The sequence below is a fragment of the Anticarsia gemmatalis genome, chromosome 26 (assembly GCF_050436995.1).
Source record: "Anticarsia gemmatalis isolate Benzon Research Colony breed Stoneville strain chromosome 26, ilAntGemm2 primary, whole genome shotgun sequence".
Lineage (NCBI taxonomy): Eukaryota > Metazoa > Arthropoda > Insecta > Lepidoptera > Erebidae > Anticarsia > Anticarsia gemmatalis.
Window position 1 is genome coordinate 5,218,932 of NC_134770.1, and position 27,875 is coordinate 5,246,806.

Genomic DNA, 27,875 nt, shown 5'->3' on the forward strand with positions numbered 1-27,875 from the left:
GAGATTAGTAATACGAAGGAAAGGGTAGCAAACATTGGAATTTCTTCTTCAGAACCTAGAGTTTTTTTAACGCGTCACTGGGCAAGGCTCTTCAATGGCCTCAAGAAGTGCGTTAAACAAATTTTAGGCACATAAGGGTGATAAAATACACACATAACTTCGAAAAGACTCGGCTATCAATGCAAGCGATATGAGTGCTGCATAGACAAACAATGACGCACAAAAAAAAACAAACCTGATTAATAAAATTATTCACATTTATTGTAAAAAAAAACTCTTAAGTTAAAAACTAAACATATTTTTTACCTAACTCTGTCTTACATTTGTCTTGACATTCTTTTATAATTTTAAAATGTATAGAGATCGTACACAAGTTATTTTTCTTGTAATTACTGTGAAGTTTGTTTCGACATAACACGTTACAAATATGCACGCCCTGTTGTGAACAAATCCTTGCTATTTCATAGGGCTGCTTCTTATTTTCTTTGTATAATTTTACGCATCTTTTCAATATGTCTGTTTCGTTCTCTCCTTTTCTTCTGAGGGCTGGAGGGGCCTGGAAAAGGAGTAAACAGTCAATATTTTGCTCAAAGTACACCTTCTTCTTCGACCGACTGTACCTCACAGAGTTCTAATGCCGGATAAAGTAAAAAATAATAGATTATAAGAATCAAGGATGTTAGGGAGCTCCGTATCCGAAATTTCATATCCATAACATCCCTGATAAGATTACCTATACTCATACATTGTGTATTTTATTTAAACCCTTTTCGTTTGTAGGTATGTTAGACGTTCCTAGCGACACCCTGATCAAATTATTAGCGGTCCTGGAAAAGAAGCCGAACCGCCAGATGGCCGAGAAATCCGTGATTATTACGGATTTCGGCGTTTTGGCTAAATTATTTTCTGAGCATAGGTGGTGGGATCTAGGAGGCTCTAGCCGAAAGGCATCCGAATTTATTCATTTTGAGATTACTCCAGTTACAAATTAAGAACTATAGGCACAAATAACTAAATCCCTGCACTGCCAGTAGGTACTGTTTGATGATTCCTTTATAAAGCAAATACTTACTTCAACAAGTTCTTCAACGGAGTCATCATAGTCATCGTCAAGGCTCATTTGGTTCTTAGTCAACATATAATCCTGCAAGTTAGTGATCTTTCTGATTGCTTCTACTCTTTCTTCATTCACTTTGATAATGTTCTTCAAAAGATTCGCAAAATCGTTCAACGCTTGGCCCTTAGATTCTTTTTGTGAATTGGTTAGTGGGTCACTAAAAGCGAGCTGAAAAAGAATATATTTTGGAGCATTAAATAAAAGTGAACGTCGGAAGTAGGAATAGTTTTAGAATAGAAGAGTATTGCCTAGATGTTTAATTTGCCGATCTAATGGTTTCAAGTTTGATTTCCCGTTCAAACATCAGGCAGTGTTATGGAGTTTGTAATTTACCTAAGTAGGTACTTTAGGTAACATAAACTGCAAGGGGAATACTTACCTAGTAGCAGCAATCTACTGATATCAAACACGAACAAGGCATATTCAGGGTACAAGTAAGTATCTACTTAGTCTACCTAGTAATTGAATATGCCCCTGACTACACTTTTATATAGAGCAGTGTTTCGTTTATAAACATTGCGTATATACCTACATAAATCCAAATTAAATTAATCGACGTAAAAAAGATACTTAATACTCAGCACCGATATCCCCGCTATGAAACTAAACAAGAAAACTAACAGCTTTCTAATTAAAAATAATATTTGCTTACCTTAGCAAAATTCAGCATCATAATATAAATAACTAACATATTAAACGATACTGTACACACAAGTCATTTTAGTTTCTGTTCAGCTGTTCAGAATGACATGCTAGGCTAGGCTTTATCAACAATCTTGATTGGCTCAATGTTGTACAAGCACCGCGGCCGCCGTTGTGCAATAATAATTGAATTAGAATCAAGTAACCTTAACATTGATGAAAATAACTGAATAACATGCATTCCTGGGTTATGTAAATAAATGTATCGCGCAATTGTTATATGGTCGTTATGTTATGCGTAGATGTGACTTTGATTCTCGCAATAGGTCAGCTTTTTGTCATAAATATTGTGGTATTTTGAAGAAACTACAGGTGTAAAGTGTTTATTTAAAAGAACTAAGGGACTGTCCTTTAATCACGCAAGTTTCAAAAGGAGGGTAGGGATTCTATATAAAATCATGGACAAAAATCATCACGTGATTAATTCACGGCTCTTAACTATCTGATATAATATAAAAGTTTTGAAGTAAAAGATTTTTACTTCGGAGATTAGTGTGCGCCGCCATGGGTCTCTGCTATTGCTACAAGTGAAATGGGTTCGATTCCCTTATAGGTATACCTATACAATGATAGCAAAAATCATGAACCAATGTGTGCTATTAAAAAATTGTCCCCAACTCTAAGTACTAAGCAAATATTGATTGATTTACAAACACTTTCTTCAAAGATAAATATCAATTTCCGATACTTCAATCCGTATTTAATAAGTAGGTACCTATCACAATAAATCAAAAATAGCACCTCCTCCAATTTTGAAGTCGGTAAATAAAAAACAAAGATATATAGGTAGTCAATACAATTGTTTTATTTATATAAAAAATCTTACATTACAAAAAAATATTTACAATTTTATTATGAATCCTCAGTTCATAGCGATCAAACGTTTCACAAATATCATTCATACATACAGGATAAGTAATATCATACATTTAATTCCATACATTTAAAATTACAACTCGTTAATACAACTGTTCTAGTAAAAGTACTATAAAAAGTGCTAGCAAAGACATTCGTTGTTCTATAGTGAATGTATATGATGACTGTTTATAAATTCTACTGCTTATAATAATTAAATATGATTATAATAAATTATATTGATGTATATTATTATTATTAGAGACTCCACAGTCAGAACATGGGATCGTGACGTTAAACAGTTAAGAGCAGTGTAGGATGCTCCCGCACTGTTACCGCAAATCGATCTGTATGCCTACTTGTAAGGTAAAACATACATTATAATGTGACACGTTTCTCTTATAACCCGTTCATGTCCTGCTCCAGAATACTGTGTGCGGAAGTCTTTAAGTATATACATTACTTTTAAGTATTGCAGACCACTATTTTGCCTTCTTTACCCATTTGTCAGTTCAATGTACTTATACGTTTTTAATATAAAAACAAAGCATTTATTTGCTTTGAATTATTATTTATACTATAAACTTGGTGGTAGGTAAAATATTAGGGTCCTAAACAGTGGTATTTGTTTTTATCCTACTGTTACTCTATTTAAACCATAATTGTAGACTTTTACATGGCTATTTTAAGTGTTCATACATTTGAGTATCTCTATTGTTTATTATGTAAGTATACAAGATAGACAGTTCCGTGCCTCGGAGAGCACGTAAAGCCGTCGGTCCTGCGCCTGACCTCTCACTGGTTGTGTTGGTCATCCGTCCCACCGGGTTATGTGAGTAAGGGAATAGAGAGTGTACCTGTGTATTGTGCACATACTTGGACACTATAAACAAAGTCCTGCACAGATGGCCAGTTTCAATGAAACTGACCGCCATAGCCGTATATCGGCTAGGAGGACATTATTATACAAGATAGAATGATAAATTCCAGACATAAATAACCCTATGTAAATCTCACCATTTTGCCCCTAGAAACCTACATCTATAAATTTATGAGTAAATCTTTAAGTAGAGCTTTGTCTATAGTTCTTAGTGTCCAATATCTTCTTGCCACACATGGCGCAGATACCCTTCTTGTAGGCACAGGCTTGGCAGTAGTGGGAGCCTACTTGATGTACCTTGGTGCGGCATATTCTGAAATTAAGAAAATAGATTATTGGCATTGACATCTAGAACATAGCTTTCCTATGCAGATCGAAATACAAATGATAAATTAGGTTGAAAATCTAGAAAATTCAATCAATGTTAGTAGTATGTCGTTCTTTTGAGATATAGACATGCACATATATTTTTTGTTTTTTGGTAAAATTATCTGTGGCTGGCCAAATTTGTGGTTTACAGCCATATGTGACAATAAGATGGAGACCCTTACAGGAAAATCTGATATACCTACGACTGTTTTTGTTTGACTGTACAATTACGAATTAGGTGACATAAGTCAAATCACAGAAAAATCTAATTAAAAAGGAAAGAACAAAACATTACATGCTAATCAAAAATTCATAAATTTGTTGTTAGGAATTAAAAAAAGTTAAACAGTTACCTGCATTCTTGAAACTTAGATGTGTACGGATTGAAGCGACCTTTTTTGGCGGTAAGTGCTTTGTTTTCACCAACTTTGCGTCCGCCAGACTCCACTGTGTTCCTCGCACCAGCTTTCCAAGGGTCTGGGGTTATTACACGGCCCAATTTCTTCTCACATTTCTCGCAAACCATTTTGTAGATTCAAAACAAAACTAAAGTTAACCTCAAAATGCTCAACTTTCCTAACCAGAGTAGGTTACAATGACTAGCTATTAATGTATGTACTAATGTTTTAATATAATGTTTTTCGTGGAAAGTATAGGACTAAGATAGTATGACTAATTGATCACAAATTGATAAAATTAACTCGAAACAGCTAAGCACAACAAAACAATGCTCTTCTGTCAGTTTTCAACTGTCATTTGTCAAGTGCCAATTACTGGCAACTGTCAATTACGTTTCGATCCTTTCATCGGTATTACCGTGCCTCGATTCTCTACTACTATCGACTACCGACAACCGACCTGTCATCGAGAAATTTTGTATGAAAATCTGATTAGCGCCTCTGACGGGTGTCGTAGGAAACATTTTGGCAGTGCATTCTAAATGCCAAAATTTCGATAGCTAGCCGGTTGTCGGTAGTCGATAGTGGTAGAGAATCGAGCTACTGTCCGGTGTATATTTTTAACGCACCTAATTTTATGAGTCGTTATGGGTGAAAACCTCCAATACGTAGGAATATATAAAAAACGACGCTTATACATACAAATAATTTACTCAATAATAACTAAGTACACTGTAGATCAAAAAAATGTTTTGAGTTTAAAAATATAAAGGCCATAAGTAACTATTTCCTTTGCAGCTTTTTATTTGCTAATGTTCCAGCATTTTCTTTAATTTTCGCTTTGGAATTCTCTTCAGTATTAGTACTTTCTTTAGTGCCCTTGAGCGTATTTAATAGTTTTATCACCTTAATTGAGAGTGCCTGAAATGTAATAGTTACTTTGCATTAGACCATCGCGATATTTGTATTTATACAAACGATTTATGTTTTTGCTCTTATCATTATTTAATTTTATTTACCTTAACTTGCGCAATAAGCTGGTTCTTCCAGTTTTCCCACCAACTTTCTGACTGTCTATCAGAAATAGAGCCAGTCGTAGCAACTTGAGAACGCAATTCTTCAAGTACTTGCGAATTGGAGTTTATATTGCTTTCTTCACTTTTCAAGTTATCGTTGGCATAACGTATAAATTCAGCTGCTAATTCACTTTGACTGGGAGTGGAGCTAGCATTAGAATTTATGCTATCTTTGCTCATTGAAACAGCTGCGTTATTTTCAACGGCAAAAGATTTTACAACTGAACTGTCTTCAGCATTAACATTCAAATTATTTAAACCACTATCGTCGAAATTAATACCAGTACCATAATTTTGTACGTTAGAAGTTATAGTACCATCCGAATTGCCGATAATTTTATCAAAATTGGCTCGAGGCTCCAAATTCTCCTGTGGACTTCTTACGTGTTCATAATTTCGGTAAAATTTACTGTGTTTTTCATTAGCATATTTAAATGAGTCCTGATATTCTTTTAAATTTAGGTTATCTTCTGTCAATCGTTTCTTTTGAGAGTTTATTCCGGTTCCCTCTCTAGTAAATTTAACTATATCATATTTGTTAATAAATTCAGATTCGTTATTTATAGTTTGTGTTAGCGAGGACTCTGTACTTGAACTAATACTCAAAGATTTTAATAAAGATGCACCGGTCTCCTTCATGCTATCTTCATGTTTCGCGTCGAATAATTGAAATGGCCCCTTTAAATCATCAGTTTCGAATAAAACTTCGGTGCTGTTATCTGGTAGGTATCTTACTATTTTCAGCAGTTGCTTATTTTCATCAGTGATGTACAAATCGTTGGCTACTTTGGCAAATTCATCGTAATCTAGTATATTTTTTACTAAATATTGCGGACGATATAGTATCGATTTAGGATACTTCACAAGGTACGAAAGTTCTACGTATCCTTTTTTATTATTAGTGGAAATGCTATCCATTTTTACTTGAGGTTTTTGTAGTGAAATATTATGTACATTTTTTATAATATCGACAACAGCATCGTAGTCCATTTGTATTTTTTCTGTTGAAGTGCCTCTAACTTCGTCATCATTTACTAAATCTTCTCTGTTAACCTCAATAACGCGAATCTTTCCATTTTCTCGCGCAATCGTATCAACAGGACTTTTGTTTAGATCTTCCATTTTATTATTAATGTGTTCATTCCTTTCATATAATTCAAATTTGCTATTTTCTTCCATAGGATTACGAACAGAAATATTATTAGAATATGCAGTGTTTTTGGAATTTACATTCAAATTCAAACTGTTACCTATCGCTTTATCATTTAAATATGGTGGCAATGATGATGATGCTTGAACAATGTAGTTAGCTGCATAATTACTGCCACTGATAGTTGGTGGAAGATATTTATAATTCAGCACATGTGCCACATTCCGTTCTTCGTTTTGCTGACTCCATGACGCTGGATTCTCATATGCAGTATTTTGTGCAACGAACATTGATTTATATCCCTCTGGTTGTGGTATTTGACCATAATTATTGCTACTCCTGCCTATATATTTATAACTATGATTTTGACTTAATTGTTTATACTTTGCTTGTTTGGGATTGGGCGTGTGTTCTATATTTTCGTAAAGTTTTGTATGAGGTACATACGTTTCGATTATTCCTTTTTTATCTGATGATCTCAGAGTATCGTCCTCTTGACAGTCATGCAGCGCTAGGAAACGTTCGATAGTGTTTCGTAGCGATAACAAAAATTTACGACTAGCGTATTTTACACACGGATCGCCATTGTGTGATTTCAGTTTCCTAGATTTTTTTTTGGATTTCTTCGACTTACGTTGAAATATATCTGACTCTCTATTAGAATTTTGTGAATTTTGATTTACTAATCTATGTTGAAATCGTTTAATATCTGGGACTCGACTTTTTTGGAAATCTTCAGATGTTTCGTTTTCTTTTAAGATAGAGGGATCGTTATTGTCATTGAGCTCCCGATATTGCGTCATGTAATCATTTTTTAACGTTGTAGCTAGATACACTTGTCTTAACGATCCGGCGTCGTAATCACCATGACATTTGGAATTGTCTAAATAATTCTTGTATGACAGGTCGATGGCTGAGGCCAGGATATTTTCATTAGTTCCCCTACATTCGGGATCTTCATCAGTATATTTTGGTTTAAAGTGTTTTTTTATTAGCTCTTGTATTTTCTCCTCTGCGTTATGTTTACCTAAGAGTTTATTTACCTTTTTTAGGATTTTGCCAATCTTATCATTTTTTCTGGCCTGCCGCGTCACTGCTGTTTTTTCTTTTGTGCCTAGATGTTCAAAATAACCTTCTATCATGACTACTATATTGTGTAATACTGTTTTGTCAACTGGCTCGGTAGAATTGATGTATTTAGATAGCTTAGACCACATAATTTCGAGGTTTTCACTGTATTTTTTGCACGCATCAGGAGCTTGGCTGTACCCTTGCCTCAATTGTGTGTATCTTTTGGGCCGATTGCTATCTTGTTTAGTCTGTGAACAGAAAAAAATATCCGCACAAATAAAAAAAATAATTATACGTCACATTTAAAATACTGTGCATAGTGTGCATATAGGTACGTCTTTCTACAAGAATGTTTAATAAAGAACTTGCCAATGCAATAAACTGTTATATTTCAAATCGTATTTACCTTTTCGTTGAATTTTTCTTTCAACATCACGTTTCGTAGAAATTTAATGACAATTTCGTGTATGAATATTTTGAAGTTAGAAAGGTAGTATCGGAGTTTGTTTTTGACAAAAACAGTTAATTTTGCAATTTTCTCCTTAGTACTCATTCCGCTGGTGTCAAAGTCTGCATTATTTATGTTATTTCTAAGAAACCTCTTGAATAGATATAATGAATATTTTTTGAATTTTGATAATCTATTTTCATTATTCCCGCCGCGGTTGTATTGCTTAGATGACACAAGATCTAGTTGCGACCGTAAATATTTCTCAAAATTGTCATATCTTTGTTTCCAATTTTGTTGATATTTGTTGTTGACTTTCTGGTTTCTATGATTACTTACGCTATTCTCATTTTGTCTTGCTTTATAATTATTGTTTGCATTTCCTTTGTAAACTTTGCCTATCCGACTATTAATTATATTGGGATCTTTAGCAACGTGTTCAGATTTTGCAACCTTTTTTTGCGAATTTTTGCTTTTTGGGAAATCTTTGTGTGATTTATCTGCAGGTTCAATTTCAGATAAAGATTGAGTTTCTGGTTCATTATTGTTCGGTACATTTTTTGTTTCAATGTTAGGGTTAGGAACAAGTAAGTGTTCTACAGGAACATACTTAACACGCCCGAACAGCTTTTCATCATTTTGTAAATGTTCTCTATCGTTTTTCACTTCTTCAGCGTGCTTTATTCGCAGTGAATTTATGAATTCTACAACTTTACCTATATCTAGTTCTGACGATGGTTGCTCCTGTAAAATGTGAACTAATAAGAAATTATTTTTGTTTTAGATTAGTTGTCTTACAATAATTTTTACTCATATTCATATTGATATACTTGTAAAAACCATTTTTTCTGTATTTTTTTTGGATTTTGATAAAAATTATAAACAATATTGACTCAACTTACCGCCAACGTTTTAGCAATAACACAAATGAAAATAATATCAACCAAAATACATTTCATTGTGTGCATTTTACCTCACTGATCGAAACCACATTTCCCCAACGGTGTGTAATTCTAACAACACTATAATTAATGTTTTCTGATAAATATCAAATCGATATTTATGGTGAAACATGTCCGTGAAATCTTGCCTATATTAAATTTCTATATTTCTGATGATTGACTTTCTGTTAGCGTGATTAAACATTAATTAAAAACTGTCGGCACGTGAGCCTTAGTTTTTGAAGTAATTGTATAGTTTTAGATAAATGATTTATAATTAATATATCACGTGCGAGTTGCGTGACGTTGCAAGTATAATATACCACCATGAACGTCGATATCCGATACGTTTTGCCAGAATAGCAAAATAATCGTCAAAATTATACCTATTTTTAGGTGGCTATAGACATAAAATTGTGATTTTTATAATTGCAAACTATTCTGATAAGTTTCACTTCATAACTGTTCTTTTTATTATAAACTGAGGGTTAAATGAAACAACATTAAGATCTATAAACATTATATTGAGCAAAAATAATTTAATAATTTATAAAGGTGATATATTTGCTGATAATTCGATTTACTTGGTCTACGTAGTTGAAGCAGACTTCAAATATGGCGGAGGGCCTTTTTTCCTGGATAATGTGAGCCCAAATATAATAAGAGTTTTAATTGTAGTTTCTAACAAGCTACAATCCTTTTCGCTTTTATTTAGTTTCATTGATAAGATGATGGAACAAAATTAAAATTAGTAGCCATTTACTAAGTTGATTTTTTTATTAAACAATCGTTAACATTCGTCAATTCTCTCGCCGCATTAGTCTGCTTCAAAATTGACTTCATAATAATGAACATTATTGGCAAGATCATATCAATTGCAATTGTCAATCACCATTTCATATCTAAAATTTATATTGATTTGGCAATTGAAATTAAAATCTTCCCTTAAATAGTTTTTCTATTCAACTATAACATTAAAAGCTTTATTACCTACAATATAAACTAGCACATATACGTAAACAAAAAGCATTAACAAATTATTGCACAAAAAATACAACTTAGGTCTAATAAAATTGCTAACTTTGACTTGGTATTTTATCGTTTTGTGTTTTTTTGCTACCGTTTTGTTCAGAAACTTTTTCTTTTTGTATCTGCGTTGTATTCTGATCGGCTTGGTATTCTTGAGCGTATGCAGTATCGTAACTCTGTTCTTCTACTTTAACTTGATCAGCTTTGACTTCTTGTTCAGGGACTTGATCACTCTGGTACCCAGGCGCGTATTGCGTCGCATCGTAATTTGGATCACCTTCATAATTTCCTTCTGTTGGGTAAGTTTCATACTGTTGGTCATACTGCGCATTAGGATCAGTATACTGTTGTGGATATTGTTCATAATTCTCATATTGTTGAGGTTCTACATACGGCTGTTCATAATTCGCGTCGTATTGGTTCTCATACTGAGCGTCTCCAGTTTCTGGCGTCGGTTCGTAAGTTTGTTCGTATTGGTAGTTTGTGTTCTCATATTCCTGACTTGGTTCCACTTCCATAGGCTTTTCTTGTTCAACAACTGGCTCTACTTCTTCTATATGTTCTTCTGGCTCTTGATATTCTTTTACTATAGGTTTGTCATCAGATATTTCTTCGTCCGCCGTTTCCGTTTCGTATTCAGTGTCGATGGGAGCGTGTGTTATTCCTGTTGGTTGGTATTCGTCTCTTGGTGTGTTTGTGACTGGTCCGATCGGCTCGTCTGCGGGCTGTCCGGGGGGCTCAGTTCCGGGATAGTCTCGTCCGCTGTCGGACGGGGGACGGGATACATTTCTGTCTGATGCGGTCGCGTGCGTGGGATGTGCTAGAACGGAGAATTGGTTAATATTTGGAAGATGATATTTGATACATAGATACTTATTGTCATTTATGTGTTATTATAAAATATAGCTAGTTATAGAGTAATCGAATAAGGTTTTTCATTTGGTAATTTTCACACACATAATCTGAATCATTAGACAGTGCTCAGAAACATTTGCTACACCAATATAGATTGTCAATCGTATACTGTTTTTCTTATAGCTGACTTCATGGAACACGACGACAGCTGAGCTTTGGTGCATTATTCAAAATTAAACGTTTTACCTGAAATACGGTCTTTGCCCGCTAGGTTACAAAATATGATCATCCCCGATAAAGCCGTCCATCAATTCTTTGTTGTCAATGAATATCTTTTTTCATAAATATTTACTGTTTATTTATTGGTTAAACGTACCTTGATAAGTGCTAGGTGTGTGCGGTGTCTGCAGGGAGATGGTCAGGCCGTTTACTTGACGCTGCAGAGTGGCCAGTTCTTGCCTGCGCACACGCACACAGTGACAACACACAACACACCAGTGACGTAGCAAATACATGCACAGCGTCATCAACTTACAAATATTGAGAGAATATTTAGATTTCAAGAGAGACATATTTTTAAAAGAAAGTGGTTTACTGTTGGTTGAAATTTAACTTCATGTAGCGCATTAATTGGTCCTTTGAGAATAGAGGCTTTAGGTGTCGATAAAATATAAATTGATAGAATACATTTTTATTAAAGAAATTTATTAGAGAAGGTTTCCTCGTTAAGTATAAAAATATGGAAATAAATTGATTTCATATAAAATGATGTCTAAATTGCTGCTGTATTAAGGTTTAATAAAATGTATCTTTTCTTCAAAACTCTTCGATCTATAGCTGTCTGATTATAAAGATTTATTTAACAATCCACTTACCTTTCAGATTTTAATGATATATCTAAACACTTACACGTACATTCACTACAACTACTTCTAATCCTACCACAACAGCATGCTTAAAACCAAATTAACAACTTAATCTACCATCACAACAACACCTCAATCACCCTCATCACCTACCTTGATCGGATCATCATCGGAATCATCAATTCTATCAATGGATAGATCACTTAAATTCCTTGTTAATCCACCGATATCATCCCTCAAGTCACCCAGGCTATCTGTCCTTCTAAACCTATGTTTATAAGTGATTGGAGTCGACGTGTAGTAAGTGCGTTCTAAATCATAAGATCCCCGACTATTTGGATAACCGCTCAAAGGAGTGTAGCTTCGCAAAGGTGTAATTGTAGTGCAATATTTCTTATGGGAACACCATAAGTTTCTAAGCTTTCTCATAAGTTCAGCGTTCCTGAAAAGCATTTTTGTGCTCTCTGCTCTGAAATGGAAATTTGTGAGTGAATTTTGTGTAAACTAGATTCTAGGTTAATGTGACAACTATACGAAGAGAGTCGATACGATTGTCTAAAAATTACGATAATAATTTTGGTATGTATTTTATTTTCATCTGCATGCCGTCTCTACAATCTGAATAATAATTAGAATAGACAAACATCCAGGAACTCTCTCTTTCTATAGTTGTGTAGTCTAATAAAAGTGGATAAATTTAATGCATATCTGTATCAATGTCTGGTCAGGTGACAATTAGGTATATCTACCGACATAGTAATAATTAAAAGATGAGAATTATGAAGACTCTTCTATACTTATTTTGATGTTTTTTGCTAGATAGGTCTATATTGTGCCTAAATACTAAGTTGCATATTGAATTGGATTGAAAAATATTCGTTAGTAAGACTGGACGTAACAAATTTACTCCAAGAAACTATCAGTCAAATAATTCAGAATCACAATTTTTATGTTCCAGTCTCATTAACTTCAATTAAATTAAGTCGGTATTTCGTTTAACTATTTATTGCACACATTATCATTACCCATTTAAAGTTAATACTTTGTACTTTCTCACAACACCGAGAGACAAACATTGATAAAATTGAATATAACGCCAATGAAAATAAACAAGCAACAAATATCACATCTACATTGCACGAACATTTAGAAAGTTAAAATGTTAATTTTAACACTGGTAGTCTTGTAACAAAGAAACCCTTTAACGATCCATTGCTGGGAAAGAGAGGGTCTTCTCTCGAAATGAGAGTAGAGTCAGGCCTAGAATTTATCACACTGTTGGTAGAGTTACTACTTGACTATTTCAAGTCTTTCAGAATTAATTATCACGAAACTGATTAGAAAAAATTAATAGTCATTTTGACATCGCATTAAGTGACATGTCTGTAAGTACAAATAACTTTTGTTTAAACTTATAATGACTACCAGTGTTTCTTATTTCTAATCTAGCCCTAATCTAATCGCAACTATTTGTATACGTCATTCGCTTGATCAATTCCTTTACTCAGTCAAACAAGAAATGCCCATTGAAAGCACCCTGCTATACATTCCCATCTCTCTCTTATTCATTCTCATGTACGTTCTCTTCTTGAACCATATTTTCTTCTGCCACACTTTCTTCTGCGACACCCTCAGTAGTCTCTACTACTGGTTCATTCTGTGAACTCTCTGTCTCCATAACAGAGTCGCCTTGATCCACATTGTCTTCCTCCATATCCTTAGGCATTATTTCATCAGTTTCTTTCATAACTGCTTCAGCTAGATCATTGTTCGGTTCATCAGGTGTTGGGGCTGGTTCATCGTTTGATACTTTGGGGCTTTCACTTCTCTGGGCATTTTCTACGTTTGAACTGTCTTTCCCTACATCAGCACTACCATTTTCTTCAATAATCTCTACCGTCTCATTAAGAACATGAACGTCCCTGTCCGAGACCTCCATACTAATATTATTAGCGACGCCTTTAAACTCATCAGCTTGTACTACAATCTCTTCAACTTGTGCTCCTCGCCTCTTCTTCTCTTTCTTCCTAGACTTAGGAATCAACTTCACGCTTATGTCTACTTTAATCGGCTCCTTTTTCTCCCGTAAAAAGGGCTGTTGTATCATAAGCGGTAGGTTGTATATCTTCTCTCCTTTGATGTCAGCGAGATCCTGATTGGTCGTCAACGGGCCGACGACTATCGGCGGGTACTTATTCGACGAATCGGACTCTTTTTCGGAGCGGCGCTTGGAACGGCGAGCACGATCGCGAGATGTGGATCTGTCGCGCTGTGTTCTGATTGGTTCGTCTGAACGGCCGCGACTCTGCGCTCTGCCTGTCACCAATAAAAACACAGCACGACGTTAGGACACTTTAAATGGGTAACGATACGAGCAATGAACTTGATATAAAGGTGATTGAATCAAAGGTAGTGCTATAAATCATGCTATTAGATCTGAAATATTTCGTACTTGTGCCTACGATTTGCGTCGTCGAGCTTGTCTGTGAGCAAACGACATTCGCCGGTGAGTTTCTCCATCAGACTGTTTTGTGATTGTATCATGGACTCCAACTCAGCCACCGTTTTAGCTGTGGAACCAAATGTTCTAGCTTTAACTATTATCTGTGGACACTACGTCAAGGGCAAGTCAAACAATCTGATGAATAAACTATTGAAAGTTAAGAAAGAAAGCCCTTTCATAGCACTATAGATGTACATGCAAGCGCAATAGATGAAAGGGTAAAGTATGAATGTTTTGAAGTGTAAGATCCAATGTATTGATTTGAAGAATCTTTCAAAACATCAATAGTTTACCCATAATAAGTGGGAATATCCCGGTCCCAACACCCATAGTTCGGAGTTAATACGGAGTTACGTACCGTGTTTGTTCTCCATAGACTCGAGCATGGTGGACAGTTCTTTTTCCTTCTTTTTCTTCTCGGGCGATATCGGGGTTAAGTTCTTCATGGTTTGCTGTGGAATTCACATTGGTAAATGACACATGGTTATATTTAACGTCTAATGTTCTCTCTACTATAGCGACAGTTTTGTTATATTATTTGAGGTTTGTTGTTGTTACCTCTTTCTCCAAGTTAGATATTTGTTCAGAGAGGCGTAGATTCTCACGACGCGAGTGCACGAGGTCTGCATCAGCGCGGTCCAAGCGTTGACGAAGAGATTGAATCTGCAAACAATACAATACAAATTAGTTTGATAACCTGCAGAATATTGGGATTTGTTCAAATGTAGAAAGGTTTTGATTGGGTTTGAATTAAAATCCATAACCTAAAAGAAAGCTATCCAGCCAATTGGTTAGCATAGTTTATTTTTATAATTAAAAATATCTGAACAAAAAAAATATAGTACTAGAAAAGGGTCTTCTCTTATAATTAATGGTGCCAGGGAATGTATGTGTCCTAGAAGTGCATTAAGGTTTCTTGATGATGTTTTGTGTATGTTTACCTCAGAGTTAAGCCTGTTGGCCTCATGTTTGGCCTGTCTCTGGTGTCGTTCTATGGCGAGGCGCGCGCTCGCCAGCTCTTCTTCAAGGGAAGCCTTCTCTGCATGAGCTTGAGCCAAATCTGCCTGGAGAGACGCTGAGAACATACACTTTGATTGTAGATTTATTGACGATTCTTTGTTGTTAAGTCATGAAAGATTAACGGACAGACACTACTGCTTTATATTAATGGCTTTTAATATAGATTTTGGAGCATTTCATGAAGGAAAAGGAATTAGGGAGGGAAAAGAGTAACATTATTTTTCATAGTATTTGTTTGGTATAGGTTAAATTTGTAGTGGCTTTATCAGAATCTGTTTAGTAAGGAGTCAGTGTGATACATACATGTCTTGTTCTTGAGTTCCATTTTAAGCTCGTCAATGGCGGCATTTTTCATGGAGATCTCTCGCTTCAGCTCGTTCTCTTCACGACGTTGGCGTTCCAGGTCCAGCTGGCATACAAAAAGTAAACAATCTTTAAAACTACATATAAGCCTGGACAAAAAGATTGGTACTAGGAGTTTAAAAAATAAAATCGTTCCTCATTATTTGAATGTCCAAGAAACCAAAATATAATGTTCTAATGTCGTGCTGCAGCTCGTCGAAGTGCGCCGTGTAGCGCTGCTCGGCCGCGCTGCGCTCCTGTATACGTACCTGTAGCTTGGCGACGTTGTCGTACTGCGCGGCGAGGTCGTGCTGCAGCTCGTCGAAGTGCGCCGTGTAGCGCTGCTCGGCCGCGCTGCGCTCCTGTATACGTACCTGTAGCTTGGCGACGTTGTCGTACTGCACGGCGAGGTCGTGCTGCAGCTCGTCGAAGTGCGCCGTGTAGCGCTGCTCGGCCGCGCTGCGCTCCTGTATACGTACCTGTAGCTTGGCGACGTTGTCGTACTGCGCGGCGAGGTCGTGCTGCAGCTCGTCGAAGTGCGCCGTGTAGCGCTGCTCGGCCGCGCTGCGCTCCTGTATACGTACCTGTAGCTTGGCGACGTTGTCGTACTGCGCGGCGAGGTCGTGCTGCAGCTCGTCGAAGTGCGCCGTGTAGCGCTGCTCGGCCGCGCTGCGCTCCTGTATACGTACCTGTAGCTTGGCGACGTTGTCGTACTGCGCGGCGAGGTCGTGCTGCAGCTCGTCGAAGTGCGCCGTGTAGCGCTGCTCGGCCGCGCTGCGCTCCTGTATACGTACCTGTAGCTTGGCGACGTTGTCGTACTGCGCGGCGAGGTCGTGCTGCAGCTCGTCGAAGTGCGCCGTGTAGCGCTGCTCGGCCGCGCTGCGCTCCTGTATACGTACCTGTAGCTTGGCGACGTTGTCGTACTGCGCGGCGAGGTCGTGCTGCAGCTCGTCGAAGTGCGCCGTGTAGCGCTGCTCGGCCGCGCTGCGCTCCTGTATACGTACCTGTAGCTTGGCGACGTTGTCGTACTGCGCGGCGAGGTCGTGCTGCAGCTCGTCGAAGTGCGCCGTGTAGCGCTGCTCGGCCGCGCTGCGCTCCTGTATACGTACCTGTAGCTTGGCGACGTTGTCGTACTGCGCGGCGAGGTCGTGCTGCAGCTCGTCGAAGTGCGCCGTGTAGCGCTGCTCGGCCGCGCTGCGCTCCTGTATACGTACCTGTAGCTTGGCGACGTTGTCGTACTGCGCGGCGAGGTCGTGCTGCAGCTCGTCGAAGTGCGCCGTGTAGCGCTGCTCGGCCGCGCTGCGCTCCTGTATACGTACCTGTAGCTTGGCGACGTTGTCGTACTGCGCGGCGAGGTCGTGCTGCAGCTCGTCGAAGTGCGCCGTGTAGCGCTGCTCGGCCGCGCTGCGCTCCTGTATACGTACCTGTAGCTTGGCGACGTTGTCGTACTGCGCGGCGAGGTCGTGCTGCAGCTCGTCGAAGTGCGCCGTGTAGCGCTGCTCGGCCGCGCTGCGCTCCTGTATACGTACCTGTAGCTTGGCGACGTTGTCGTACTGCGCGGCGAGGTCGTGCTGCAGCTCGTCGAAGTGCGCCGTGTAGCGCTGCTCGGCCGCGCTGCGCTCCTGTATACGTACCTGTAGCTTGGCGACGTTGTCGTACTGCGCGGCGAGGTCGTGCTGCAGCTCGTCGAAGTGCGCCGTGTAGCGCTGCTCGGCCGCGCTGCGCTCCTGTATACGTACCTGTAGCTTGGCGACGTTGTCGTACTGCGCGGCGAGGTCGTGCTGCAGCTCGTCGAAGTGCGCCGTGTAGCGCTGCTCGGCCGCGCTGCGCTCCTGTATACGTACCTGTAGCTTGGCGACGTTGTCGTACTGCGCGGCGAGGTCGTGCTGCAGCTCGTCGAAGTGCGCCGTGTAGCGCTGCTCGGCCGCGCTGCGCTCCTGTATGGCGCGACGAGCTCCCTCGCCCGCCAGCTCGCGAACCTTGCTGCGCTCTTTGGCGAGCTCGTCCTGAGGACAATGTAGTGTGCAATGGCTTTTGGAAGAAAATCCTACAAAAAATTGGCATTAAAGCTGATAATTTGTCTATAGATTTCAGTAGTAATGGTTTTATATTTAGCAAAAAGACGTCTAAAAATGTATATAGCTTCTTTGCACTGCCTAATAATTTCCAAAAGTTTGATAGACGCTAAACAGGAACAACCATTACCAATTTCTTCTGCAGATTCTTAGGGACAAATCAAGAGGAAATCAAATTTACGCTTCTGAGGACTCCTTAAATCTTCAGCCTATCAAAGAAACGCTATAGATATAGGTAGTCGGTATGTTTAAATTGAACAACTAGGTTAAAAAAACTTTTTGTATCTCTCTATGTCGATAGAGAGAAAATAAAATTAATAAACTAACTAATACACTACATACCTTGAGCCTCCTAACTTCAGCCTCCAGATTGTTCCGTTCATCTCTGAGCTGATGTTCCACCACGTCGGAGCCGCGCTTGTATCTGCCGTCGTCGTCTCGCTGCTCCAGGCATAGCTTCAGTTTAGAGATCTGAGCCTCCAGGGAGGACTTGTCCCTGACGAACACACACGCATAATGAAAGGCGCCATTTAATTTTGATATAGCAAGAAGCGAGAAGGCAAAAAATGCAAGAGTGAGCGGAGTACGAATTACAGAGTCATAGCAACCGTTTTCGTTCGGAGACCCGCACTCTTGCATTATATTTCTGTATCTATTTAATTAAAATCAAAATAACGTATTAACAGACCAAAAATAATTCAAACAGAGTACCTCGTTGACAGGGAGTAACACTCCATTTCGCTTTTGCTAACTATAGCTTTTGTATATCCGCTGATGAAATAAAGTATTTAGTTGTAAGACTACCTCTGCAAGTTGTCGATCTGTCGCTTGAAGCCGTCGAGGCAAGTTGAGTCAACAAGCCCTGAGGCCAGTTTGCGCTTATTCTCATTGTTCTCCTCCTAATTAGTAAATAAGAAAAATTTATGTTTTTGTTACCAAATAGATAAACAACAAGGGATGACGAGCTCTATGGTGAAACCATTTTTTTCCTTTACAAGGCTTTGCTTTACAAAAATATGGCTATCTCCAATTCCAATACAAGTAGAAGCTGTTAAAGGTACGTTATAACATAGACATGTGTCTGATTGTTTAATTTACCTGAACTTTCTTGAGGTCGATCTTGGCCTGTGTGAGCTGTGCTTCCAACTCCGCGATGCGAGACTCGAACACGATGTTAGGACCTTCCAGCTTCGAAGAACGAGACTTGGCTGACGATTTGCGACCCCTTGATGGAGTTATCTAATAAAAATAAAAGATTCGATGGAGTTGTCTGATAAAATGATGAATTATATAATTAATGCCAGTGCAGCAATGGGGCGACTTTTATATTCCCAAACATTGAATGAAGATAATATAGAATATTTTCGGCATACTTTCAATCAGTCTATGCTGATATTGGGCGAATACCAGTAACAAATACCGTCGATTCAGATAGTCACGTCCAAACAATTAGCTCTTTCCATATACCTAAATCAGATATTCTGAAATCTCTCAAAACTTTAGACACAAAAATCGGACCGGGCCCAGATTCCATTCCACCAATCTTCTTAAAAGATTGTGCTGAACAGCTCATTGATCCACTATATCTCATCTTCAATAAATCCCTTTCTCACGGTATATTTCCTTCCAAATGGAAACTCGCCCACGTCACACCGGTATTCAAGAAAGGAGATCAAAATGATGTGTCAAATTATAGGCCTATTTCGATATTGTCTGCAATGGGGAAGCTCTTTGAGAAACTTATCCAAATAAAAATTCAGTTCCATTTAAAACCCATCTTTATTCCAAACCAGCACGGTTTTTTGCCAAACAGATCAACAACTTCAAATCTCATGGACTATGTTAGTGATATATATGACGCTATAGAGAGGAAAACAGAAGTGCATGCTATTTATACCGATTTCTCAAAGGCTTTCGATGTTGTTGATCATTCTTTACTTGTTCAAAAGCTTGCCCAAGCAGGTATCTGTGGGTCTCTACTAAGGTGGTGCGAATCTTACATCAAAAATAGATCCCAAATCGTAAAAATCAGAGGTTTTAAATCTTCTCCTAAATGTGTTCCATCCGGGGTACCCCAAGGGTCACACCTTGGTCCTTTGTTCTTTTTAATTTATGTTAACGATTTATGTTCCTCTATAACATCCAAATACCAAATGTTCGCAGATGACCTCAAACTATACCGAATCATATCTAACCATAACGACATAACCTCCCTTCAAAATGATATCGACAGAATCAACAACTGGTGCTATTTGAACGGCATGACAATCAATACATCTAAATGCTACCATATTAAATTTTCACGCAAACGTGATGCTATCGCTGCCACCTACTATATCAATGATACCCCAATAAATGAAGTTACAAGCATGCGTGACTTAGGTGTTACGGTTGACACCAAGTTAGATTTCCGCGAGCACATCGACAACGTCACGAACAAAGCCGCACGGTTAGCTGGTTTTGTTATACGTCAAACCAAATTTTTCAAAGACCCTGAAATTCCCATCCTACTTTTTAACTGTTTTGTACGATCGCTTCTAGAGTATTGTTGCCAAGTATGGTGTCCATCCTACGCAGTACATATTTCCAGAATCGAAAAACTCCAAAAACACTTTCTGTACCATCTGTCTTATTCTAACAACCTCTGTCGAAGTCTTACTTCCTACGAGAAAAGACTCACACATTTCAAAATGTTGACACTAGAGCATAGGCGGGATATCGCTGACATAATCTACATACACAACCTAGTAAATGGAAAACTTGACAATCCCTCTCTGCTCGGTAAATTAAATTTCTCAGTACCACGTTCTGGCAGTCGTATTCACAATAGAAAAACTTTTGACTTACCCCATTGTCGCACAAATTATAGTCAGCACTCGCCATTGTATCGTATGTGTTCTAAATACAATAGTATAACCAATAATATTGACATATTTAATGCAACTGTTCATTCATTGAAGATTTATTTATCCAAAAATGCTCAATTATTTTGTAATAGTTTTATATAGTTTACTTGGTTTTTACATTTATAACTATTTTTATAACATGTTTTATAGTTTAGTGTTGTGATGTACACTTAAAAAGTTTATTTATAAGCTCTACGTAGCTAGCATGTTGTATTCACTTCAAGAAGAACAAACGCAATTGAATGTATCGTGTAATTTTATATACTGCCATTATGTGTTTTGTTCAGTTTAGTGAATCTAATAAAAAAAAAAAAAAAAAAAAAAAAAAAGATAGTGTATTTTGAATGAAGATACTTTACAATGCAAAAATGTTTCATGAGGATTTCGTTAGCCTCTTAGCTTTGATATTAAGAAGTTGTGTGCTAATTTTATTTTTTATTCATGACATTTTCAACAGCACATAATTACAGTCACTATATTTTTACCCTAAAAGCTTCAAAAATGTACTGAAAGGAATTTAATGAAAGGATAAAAGAGAATCCCTACATAAAGGTAGAGCCACAGCCGTTTTTTTTTAGTTCCAAAGCCCACGTACCTTATTATCACTGTCCAAGCCCGTGCTATCTCCCAGGTCATCGAGCTCATCGCTTTCGGAGCCGTTGTAAGAGTGGAACATTCTAGAAATGAGCTTGTTCTTCTGCGCCTCGTGCAAGTGCTCGTTCTCTGATATCACCTCCTTCACTTTACCTAGCAGGTTGTTTAGCTCGTCCTGAGGAATAAAAATCAAGGAGAAATTTCGAAAAGAATTTAGTATACTTTCTATTTAAGTTTATAAGAAATATCTAAACTGGAGCGGCGATCCTCGTGAACTCTAACCCTCTTATTCATAAACACACTAAAAACCTATTTTAGTTAAAAAGCTACTATAATATGTTTTCTCTTGTTCATTTCCATAAGGAGTGAAAGAAACAAAGCACTTTGTAAGCCTTTCATAACTTCATATATTTTATGAATAAGAGGGTAAGGTGCTAACTGGAGTAAAAATAAAATAGTATAGCATAATCTTTCCAAATCGTCATGATACCAAACTCCGAGTTATTTGCAAAGAGTCGAGAGTATTCAGGATTAATATAAAATATACAATTCGAACAGCACGTTACCAACTGGGGAATCTAATATATCTAATCTAATACACATACGCTACCACACTTGCTTGAAATCCATTGAAAATCAAATCGGCCCATTACTGTTCCAATGCTGGGCAAGTGTGTCCAAAATTAATGAGGTAAGGCTTTAACTTCATTACCCTGGTCAAGTGAAGTCGAGTACTTCATCTATTTAAAACTAACATACTTATGTTAAAATTAAAGAGGTGTGTCTGTCATACCCTGCAGTACTGGCTCTCCCTCTCGAGTTGTTCGATGTATTCCTCCTGCTTCTGTATAAAGTTGATGACGTCAGGGTTGGTGCCGCCCGACAGCTCGGCGCCCGACGTGCCCGTCGTTGCTGCCGCCGGCGGAACTGATGATGGAACTAGCGAAGAGTAAAAGCTTGACAATTTTTACTGTAGAAAACTACTTGGGACGACTTATTGCTTTTTTATCTACACTAATCTATACTAATATTATAAAGCTGAAGAGTTTGTTGTTTGTTTGAACCCGCTTATCTCAGGAATTACGGGTCCGATTAGAAAAGTTATTTCAGTGTTAGATAGCCCATTTATCGAGGAAGCTAGGCTATAGGCTATATACCATCACGCTACGACCAATAGGAGCTCAGTACCAGTAAAAAATGTTACAAAAACGGGGAAAATTTACACCCATCCTCTCTTATGTAACGCAAGCGAAGTTGCGCGGGTCAGCTAGTCTTAAATATAAGTAGGTTTATCCAGATATACCTATTATCATTATTAAGTGCGATTTCCTAACAATTTCCTACAACATTCAAAGTCACTTGCAAGAGGTGTTGTTTTTGTACCGTGTAGTTAATTGTCGCTACTAGTGGTGGGAAATCTCCAGTCTGTTGTTTACGGCGTAGTCGTTAAGGTAAAAAAGTGATACAACGAATTGTGCAATCCACAAAATCATATTTTTTCAAATATCCATAAAGCTTGTAAATGGTAAGCTCATAAATATCATAAATAATAATAAACTCAAACCCCAAATTTCGAGGCATTTTTATTACCAGTTAAAAAGTTTTGCCGCGTTATAACCAAAAGTAGCAATAATACGACGAAACTTTTAGTGGCAGTAAATAGTTTTAGAATGACTTTATTGCAAAGGGAGAAATCTTCAAATATATTGTATCTACGTTATTTTAAGCGATCGAAGATATACATATACCTATTACTAATTATTATAAAAATATGAATCGAAGACGCAAAGATTTTCAAAGGGATAGATTTGGCGTAAACAAATTTTAATCTCCTTTTTCCTGAAGTAAACCGAAAATATATACTTTTTCAATAAAGAAAAATCCTGGACACGCCATTGATCTCACAGCAGCTTATCAAGCTGTCAGCAAAGAACTTCCAATACGTAGGTACTTGGCGGAAAGTTTTTCAACTATCACAAATACCTATTCTTCTTTATACTCTTGCATATGCTCGTACCATAAATTAGTCACCTGTAGTAGCATGTTGCGGTGTATAATTGTTCAAGCTGCCGGCATATAGCGTGGTGTACTTGGCAGTAAGCCTCGGCCGCGGCTTGTACTAGCTCCCGACTCTCAACTATCACAATAATAGTAAACCTATTCTTTCTACTACTATAGTTACAAGTATCTCACCTGTAGTAACATGTTGCGGTGTATAGTTGTTCAAGCTGTCGGCATATAGCGTGGTGTACTTGGCAGTAAGCCTCGGCCGCGGCTTGTACTAGCACCCGACTCTCAACTATCACAATAATAGTAAACTTATTCTTTCTATTACTATAGATACAAGTATCTCACCTGTAGTAACATGTTGCGGTGTATAGTTGTTCAAGCTGTCGGCATAAAGCGTGGTGTACTTGGCGGTAAGCCTCGGCCGCGGCTTGTACTAGCACCCGACTCTCAACTATCACAATAATAGTAAACTTATTCTTTCTATTACTATAGATACAAGTATCTCACCTGTAGTAACATGTTGCGGTGTATAGTTGTTCAAGCTGTCGGCATATAGCGTGGTGTACTTGGCGGTAAGCCTCGGCCGCGGCTTGTACTCGGCGAGCGCGTATGACGGGTACTTCTTGTCGACATCGCCGTCTGACTCGTCCAAGTTCTTCACTGATGCTGACCCGCCGTAACTGCGGACCTACGATGAACACAGAACTATTTTTGAGAAAGTTTTGTGGCCAAAAAGATGTTTATTGATTCTTGTCCTGTGACCCTTTTCTCGGTCCAAATGATTGACATAGTTAAAAGTTCATTCCTTTGAATTAGTAGTCTAATATTAGTGCTGCTTTTGTAGTTTTTAATTACCAACACTTATCCATAATGAAATAATTCATAACTAGTATTGGGGAAAATCATTACGCACCGGAAAATATGTTTTGTTTTTTTACAATAGGCTTCTTATTTATTGTACAAAGTAGCCTATTGGACTGTAAAATTAAAAAAAAATACTTCTAGTTATCGATTATAACTCTTTAACTTTGAGTCAAAGTTTTGATTACAACTACGTCTAAACAATTACTCTTACAACTAAGTTTAAGACAATATTGATGTACTCACACTTGGCGCATAGTTCCCCGACAAGAAGTACCTCAGTTTGGACACCGCCTCTTTGTAAGCCAACTCGGTATAATCCGGTACCCTCTTCAAGCCATACTCATTCATCTTGCTCGGCCGCCTATTTAAATAATTCGTATAATACATAATCAAAACATAACAGGTCAACAATAAACAAAAAACATATTTAAAATTCTAAACAAAAAAGAAAAAATAAAAATCAAATTTCGTATTTGGAACTAGTGTTGCGCATTGCGCCGCGGTATCGAGTGCGAGGATTAGGGTGTTATAGGTATCGATTACACAAAGCGGTTGCCATGGTAACCGTTGTTGTGGTAAACATACGCCTAGTGATTGCACGGCGATGCATCATAATCGATCTAGGTTTATCTTTTTAATGCAGATAACCAACATAATATGAGATTTACGAGGTTTAGCGTTATAATTATTTTTTAAACTACACTCCACTCTAACGTGAGCGAGGGACTCAATAAAAATATGATAAGGCTTTGAGACCTTGAGGCTTGCCGAATGCAGGTTTAAAATCAGGGTTACTATGTTTCTAAATTAGTAGATCCTTACTTCCTACGTATCTAACGTTTTTACAGCATGACTAAATTAGTTTTTTTTATTATTATCCTTTTAATATTGAATATAAGGTTCCCTTGTCAAAATTCTCATTTCTAGTACATAGGTAATTGACAATGTTCATCACTAGAAATGAGAATTTTCATTTCTAAAACATAGAAATTACGGGTAGGACAATAATTACTGTCTTTGTACATTTAATGTCTGCTATTTGATCATTGCTGCCCCTTTTACTGACAACGGTCTTCCCTAAATGTAAGGGGTTCGGCCCTTGTCCTTCACGCTAGGGCAATGTATGGGTGGGTAGAAGTCTCATGTCCATATAAGTGAATATATATAACTAGCCACGGAGAATTCTTCAGATTTAGTCAAAATTAGCATTTCATTGTACCTCTACTGGCTTCTACTTTTTCAAAGATCAATAGCGTTATATTGCCTAAAATGCAACTAAACTTATATTTATTTGCGTAGTGTAATCAATCGGATTCGAACTAACGACCATTTGATCGAACGCCGAGTGTTGCCTTTGAGCTTTCGCGCCAGTTAGAAAAAAAGCAATAATTAAATTGCGTTTGGCTAAGGTCGGATAATTTATTTTTCACTCGTTAGTTTGAAGTATAATAATACTCGTAAGTATGAAGTCGCATTAGGTATAGATTTAAAATCGCCTGGAATTAAACTACACAAATTCGGCTAAAGTGCGCTGTAATCTTCATTGTAAATGCAGCAATTGATGATTCTTCATGATAATAATGATAAGCCTAATTCTAAAACACGCAACTTCGGAAAGCAGTGGAATAAGGAGAGCTTTGTTGACGCATACATAATCTTCTTCAAAGTAAACCTATAGTTATATCAATACACTATACATCAATATAGTTCATTAAAAACTATCATCAATAATTTGTTCAATTTAAGTTTCAGTCGGATCGAAAATCATAAACTATTGTTATTCAATTAAATGTCAGGTTTACAACATACTCGGAATTCCACAAATAAAATGACTATGTTAATTTGTTATTGTATCGCATAAACACGGCAATATAATGTAACAACACATTCCAACTTTAATTCAATCATCATTCAATCAAAATAACTGCGGACCTCCATCGTTGTTTAAACACAGAATCACTATTATTTTTTTTTAATATTAATTGAAACCAAGAAAAAAACTCGTATTAATAAAACTGCATACCCATAAAAATGTTTATGAGACATTTCTCAAAATATTTTCTTCATATCTCGGAAAAACTTTCATAACTTTTTTTCACTAAAAGTTTTTTATTATGTCGAGATTACTTGCCGGATTTTAGTCCGCTTGAGTTTCCCGCCCATCTCCTTGTCGGAGCCGGCACTGGAGCCGCTCTTCATTCTGTACCCGGTCGGTTTCGGCTTCGTTACGTAACTGGTTGAGCCCATGCCTATCACTTAACACGCCAACTGACTTAGCAACGATTTATATTCAACAACAATGCGAAATTTATGTCTCAAGGATCGTATTAAAATTGATATTTTGCAATAGTACCGTGTCTAGGAAATCGACACGATAAGAACCTATAAATTCAAATTTTCGAATGTCGAAGGCATCGCGCGCGCTACCGCCAATAGACAGCCTTGTCGAAAAAGGAATGAGTTTGGGTGTAAGAACTTTTTGCTGCTTCCTGTGTTTTGTCTCGCTTGCACGCAATGGAACGACGGCTGTTTGTTTCGTTGCGATGGAAAAGTTTTTCTTCAGGATAGTTAGACGAAGAGCAAGGGCGCATCGGATTTCTTTTAAGTATTATTTTACATTAGGTTAGGTTCTGTTGAGGTTTAAAAATAGTTGCATGTGATATCTACTCACCCTTTAAAACTGGAAACCAACAAATAAATAACAATTTAAGTCTTATCTACGACTTTGCTTAGCATTTTCTGTAATCAAGCTAATTAATAATTACATGGTAGAGGCAGGTACAACTTTAACTAGAATTCTAAGATCAAAATCTAAACACGCAAAGAATTACCTACGAAAAGTTCATTGAAGTTTTGAACAAAACTAAAGTTTTTAAAGCAGTTGCAGAAAAATAGTAGAAAAAGTATTTGAGAGTCGAGCTCCTAGACTCGGCGACAGGCAGTGTCTAGCGTGCATCGAAGACGAACTAATAACTTTTTGGAGGGAAAATACGTTAACGATCACGCGACAAAATGGCGGCCCCACAAATCATAACGTTAACGTCCTGACTCATCCATAATTATATACACGTAGATATCTACAGGAATTATGTAAATAAATAATATTGTGGTAAAACAATTTGAAATTCTTTTGGCGGAAAACATTTTAACGACTTTTTTAGTAATGACAAGTCCTTAATTAAACATGGATGCCACAGGCACGCAAGAAACAACTTACTTTAATAATGACAGTAATCTTATTTATTCAGCCATTTTGGTTTTAATGAAATTGTTTTTTGTACCGAGGTTGAATAAAATTATATTTTATTTTGCAAGCTTTGACGAGTAGTCGTAACCACTTCAAAGGATAACAAACTCACTTTGAAAATAAAACCTACTAACGATGAGCAAAAAAATACTATTCTTGCATACGTAGATAGTTTTTAGTTAAATCTTCACGCATCGTTTCTCCAAAATGCTTGCTCTGAAAAAAATACAGATACGTTTAGGAATACTTACCGATGGGCGGAGCAATAGAATAATCGCTAATCACTTCGTTAGATGATAATTACCTATATAAGTATTATGCGATACGTTTTAAAAAAAAATGTAGGAAGAAATAAAGAATAGAAGAAAACATCTAAAAACTCAATTCGTTCAGGAGAAAGCCAAAAGAACGTCTCTTTAAGATATGATCTAGTAACAATGTCAAATTACTAGCCCAACGAAAGCTTTATAGTTATGGTAGAAAGACGACTGAAAAATAAGTAGGCTACAAAAGTTTTCAGCCTCAGCGCTCGGCCATAAAGTAGATTACCATAATGT

The 27,875-nt window shown here is 37.4% G+C and overlaps 4 protein-coding genes across 4 annotated transcripts; all 4 read right to left on the reverse strand.

The window, feature by feature from the left end:
• Positions 1 to 239: 239 nt before the first annotated feature.
• Positions 240 to 1,922, reverse strand: LOC142984278 (uncharacterized). The gene is made up of 3 exons (XM_076131760.1): positions 1,770 to 1,922; positions 1,073 to 1,285; positions 240 to 556 (listed from the first exon to the last, which is right to left on the reverse strand). Exons 1-3 carry the CDS (start codon positions 1,806 to 1,808, stop codon positions 290 to 292), a joined length of 519 nt encoding a protein of 172 aa, XP_075987875.1. The 5' UTR covers positions 1,809 to 1,922; the 3' UTR covers positions 240 to 289.
• A 678-nt stretch (positions 1,923 to 2,600) lies between these two features.
• LOC142984238 (cysteine-rich PDZ-binding protein) lies at positions 2,601 to 4,672 on the reverse strand. The gene is made up of 2 exons (XM_076131705.1): positions 4,277 to 4,672; positions 2,601 to 3,867 (listed from the first exon to the last, which is right to left on the reverse strand). The coding sequence occupies exons 1-2, from the start codon at positions 4,447 to 4,449 to the stop codon at positions 3,738 to 3,740; spliced, it is 303 nt and encodes a 100-aa protein (XP_075987820.1). The 5' UTR covers positions 4,450 to 4,672; the 3' UTR covers positions 2,601 to 3,737.
• A 326-nt stretch (positions 4,673 to 4,998) lies between these two features.
• LOC142984237 (uncharacterized) lies at positions 4,999 to 9,113 on the reverse strand. Its single transcript, XM_076131703.1, has 4 exons — positions 8,969 to 9,113; positions 8,025 to 8,810; positions 5,341 to 7,866; positions 4,999 to 5,242 (listed from the first exon to the last, which is right to left on the reverse strand). Exons 1-4 carry the CDS (start codon positions 9,032 to 9,034, stop codon positions 5,105 to 5,107), a joined length of 3,516 nt encoding a protein of 1,171 aa, XP_075987818.1. The 5' UTR covers positions 9,035 to 9,113; the 3' UTR covers positions 4,999 to 5,104.
• Positions 9,114 to 9,562: 449 nt separating this feature from the next.
• Positions 9,563 to 26,506, reverse strand: LOC142984271 (serologically defined colon cancer antigen 8 homolog). Its single transcript, XM_076131750.1, has 16 exons — positions 26,203 to 26,506; positions 24,315 to 24,432; positions 23,715 to 23,895; positions 21,991 to 22,136; positions 21,199 to 21,372; positions 18,796 to 18,936; positions 18,502 to 18,596; positions 18,040 to 18,193; positions 17,467 to 17,628; positions 15,584 to 15,689; positions 15,202 to 15,335; positions 14,819 to 14,923; positions 14,619 to 14,712; positions 14,210 to 14,327; positions 11,268 to 11,350; positions 9,563 to 10,856 (listed from the first exon to the last, which is right to left on the reverse strand). Exons 1-16 carry the CDS (start codon positions 26,316 to 26,318, stop codon positions 10,084 to 10,086), a joined length of 2,700 nt encoding a protein of 899 aa, XP_075987865.1. The 5' UTR covers positions 26,319 to 26,506; the 3' UTR covers positions 9,563 to 10,083.
• Between the last annotated feature and the right edge of the window lie 1,369 nt (positions 26,507 to 27,875).